The following is a 3,672-nucleotide window of genomic DNA, read 5'->3' on the forward strand; positions in this document are numbered from 1 at the left end:
ACGCCCTCGGTTGCCTCCCGGCGGGGTGGGGATGAGGAGCAGCCCTGGGGAAGGGGACAGGGGTGGGGACAGCGGGGACAGGGATGGGGACAGGGATGGGGGGAAGATGGGGATGGGGACAGGGGGGTTGGGGACAGCAGGGATGGGGACACAGGGGACAGGAGGATGGTGACACCGGGGACACAGGAGGGTGGGGATTTAAGGGGACACTGGGGACACTGGGATGGTGACACAGGTGACACAGGGACAGGCCGTACCCAGGGACACCACGAGCTGCAGGATGTAGTGGGGGATGGGGACACGGGGGCACAGGTGACACAGGGACACTGGGGAGGTGACACAGTGACACAGGTGACACAGGGTGACACAGCAGGGCTGTGCCGTACCGTACCCAGGGACACCACGAGCTGCAGGATGTAGTGGGGGATGGGGACACGGGGGCACAGGTGACACAGGGACACTGGGGAGGTGACACAGGTGACACCGGTGACACAGGTGACACAGTAACATGGTGACACAGGGACACTGGGGAGGTGACACAGGTGACACAAGTAACGGTGACACAGTGACACAGGTGACACGGGGACACTGGGGAGGTGACACACGTGACACAGACCCATACCCAGGGACACCCCAAGCTGCAGGATGTAGTGGGGGATGGGGACACAGTGACACAGGTGACACAGGGACACTGGGGAGGTCACCACGAGCTGCAGGATGTAGCGGGGAGGGCCGTGCCGTACCCAGGGACACCACGAGCTGCAGGATGTAGCGGGGGATAGGGACACAGTGACACAGTAACACGGTGACACAGGGACACTGGGGAGGTGACACAGGTGACACAGGTGACACAGGTGACACAGGGACACTGGGGAGGTGACAGAGGTGACACAGGTGACACAGGGACAGTGGGGAGGTGACACAGGTGACACAGGTGACACAGGTGACACAGGGGCACTGGGGAGGTGACACAGGTGACAGGGCCGTGCCGTACCCAGGGACACCACGAGCTGCAGGATGTAGCGGGGAATGGGGACACGGGGACACAGCTGACACAGGGACACTGGGGAGGTGACACAGGTGACACAGGTGACACAGGTGACACAGGGACAGGCTGTACCCAGGGACACCACAAGCTGCAGGATGTAGTGGGGGATGGGGACACAGTGACACAGGTGACACAGGTGACACAGGGACACTGGGGAGGTGACACAGATGGGGACACTGGGGAGGTGACACAGGAGACACAGGTGACACAGGTGACACAGGGCCGTGCCGTACCCAGGGACACCACGAGCTGCAGGATGTAGCGCGCCGGGTGCTGCCGCAGGAGGGCGAGGAAGGTGAGGAAGCTCAGGGGACCCCAGGCCCAGGCTGTCACCGTCTCCATGGCAACCGTGAAGTCATCGCTCCTGCGGGGACAGCCCGAGGGGGAGGGGTCACCTGGGGACAGCGGGACACGGCCACCCCTCCCCAGTGTCCCCGCTGTCCCCAACTCACGTCATGTAGCGGCTGTCGGCCTTGGCGTACTCCTTCCCTGGCAATTTGGGGAGGGGGCTCCGGGTCAGGGGACCCAGGGGACCCCCAGCACCCGGCTGTGCCCCTGCCACCTGCCCGGCGACCCCTCAGCTGCCCCAGGGACCCCCCAGAGACCCCAGAGACCCCTCCCCACCTGCCCGGGGACCCCTCAGATACCCCAGGGACCCCTCAGCTGCCCCAGGGACCCCTCCCCATCTGCCCAGGGACCCCTCAGCTGCCCCAGGGACCCCCCAGAGACCCCTCCCCACCTGCTCGGGGACCCCTCAGCTGCCCCAGGGACCCCCCAGAGACCCCAGAGACCCCTCCCCACCTGCCCGGGGACCCCTCAGATACCCCAGGGACCCCTCAGCACCTGTCCGGGGACCCCTCAGCTGCCCTAGAGACCCCTCAGATACCCCAGGGACCCCTCCCCATCTGCCCAGGGACCCCTCAGCTGCCCCAGAGACCCCTCAGATACCCCAGGGACCCCTCCCCATCTGCCCAGGGACCCCTCAGATACCCCAGGGACCCCTCCCCATCTGCCCAGGGACCCCTCAGATACCCCAGGGACCCCTCCCCATCTGCCCAGGGACCCCTCAGATACCCCAGGGACCCCTCCCCATCACCTCAGCCGCTCTCGCGCCGCTCCCGCGCCCGCCGCCGCCGCGCGCCGCGCCTGGCCCCGCCCCCACGCCGCCCCCGCGCCAATAGGAGAGCGCCGGCTCAAGGTCGGCCAATAGGAGCGCGCACCGCCCGCGCCTGCCGGCCGCTGATTGGCCGCGCCCGCCGCTGGGGAGATGTGGGGCCAGAGGGCGTGGCTTTGCGCGGGGGCGTGGTCTCGTAGTGGGGGTTTCTCCGCCCAAAGGGGCGTGGCCTCTGACAAAGTGGGCGTGGCCTGAGTCCAGTTCTAGGGGGGGCTCTGTGGGGACCCCTCCCCTTTTAAAGGGGCCCAGAGACCCCCCCCAAATTACACAGGAGCCCCGTGGAGCCCCCCAGATTATCTAGGGACCCCCAAAGACCCCGCCCCAAATTATTTAAGGTCCCACAGACCCCACCCAAAATTCTATACGGGTCCCAAGGACCCCCCCCCCAATTATTTAGGGGATGCCAAGGACCCCAAATAAATTATTTAGGGACCCCAAAGACCCCTCCCCAAATTATTTAGGGACCTCCAAGGACCCCCCCCAATTTATTTAAGGGTCCCATAGACCCCACCCCCAAATTATATCGCCCCCCCAGGGTCTCTCAGCCCATGGGGGGGTCTCAGTCCATGGGGGGGTCTCTCACCCCCAGCGGGGGTCCCTCAGCCCCTCAGTGGGCCTTGTGGCGGGGCCGGTCGTGGCCGCGCTGGGCCGTGGCCAGCTGCCGCGCCGCGTCCAGCAGCAGCAGGGCGGGCACGAGCAGCCAGAGCCCGTTGAGCCCCACGAAGTAACCCCAGAAATAAAAGGGGTGGGGGTCGCTGTGAGCCCAGCCTGCCCGCGCCTCCGTGGCGAAGTACAGCACGTCACCGTACAGCTGGCCTGGGGACACAACAGGGACAGGGTTAGGGACAGGGACAGGGACAAAGACAGGGGTTAAGGACAGGGACAGGGACAGGGACAGGGGTTAGGGACAATGAGACAGGTCAGGGACAGGCTGGGTGAAGTACAGCACGTCACCGTACAGCTGGCCTGGGGACAGGGACAGGGACAATGACAGGGGTTAGGGACAATGAGACAGGTCAGGGACAGGCTGGGTGAAGTACAGCACGTCACCGTACAGCTGGCCTGGGGACAGGGACAGGGACAATGACAGGGGTTAGGGACAGGAACAGGGACAGGGACAGGGGTTAGGGACAGGTCAGGGACAGGCTGACAGGGACAATGACAGGGGTTAGGGACAGGTCAGGGACAGGCTGGGTGAAGTACAGCACGTCACCGTACAGCTGGCCTGGGGACAGGTGGCGGGGCTGCTCGTGGGGGGGTCTCTCAGCCCATGGGGGGGACCCCTCACCCAGGGGGTCTCTCTCCCCTCAGTGGGCCTTGTGGCAGGGTGGGTCGTCGGGGGTCTCTCAGCCCATGGGGGGGTCTCTCAGCCCATGGGGGGGTCTCTCAGCCCATGGTGGGGGGGGGCTCTCAGCCCATGGTGGGGGGGCTCTCAGCCCATGGGGGGGCT

The 3,672-nt window shown here is 66.0% G+C and overlaps 1 protein-coding gene across 1 annotated transcript in view; it reads right to left on the reverse strand.

Annotated features, from left to right (window-relative positions):
- LOC121342048 (3-beta-hydroxysteroid-Delta(8),Delta(7)-isomerase-like) overlaps positions 1 to 3,672 on the reverse strand; it is a gene marked incomplete at its 5' end in the record, with an annotated part of 8,085 nt that overhangs the window by 2,245 nt on the left and 2,168 nt on the right. The window contains 2 exons of the mRNA XM_041416130.1: positions 1,272 to 1,412; positions 1,501 to 1,537. Of these exons, the coding sequence (XP_041272064.1) occupies positions 1,272 to 1,412; positions 1,501 to 1,537 (178 nt within the window). The remainder of the gene's footprint in view (positions 1 to 1,271; positions 1,413 to 1,500; positions 1,538 to 3,672) is intronic.

The sequence above is a fragment of the Onychostruthus taczanowskii genome, unplaced genomic scaffold, assembly GCF_017590055.1.
Source record: "Onychostruthus taczanowskii isolate IOZ18803 unplaced genomic scaffold, ASM1759005v1 scaffold503, whole genome shotgun sequence".
Classification (NCBI taxonomy): Eukaryota; Metazoa; Chordata; class Aves; order Passeriformes; family Passeridae; genus Onychostruthus; species Onychostruthus taczanowskii.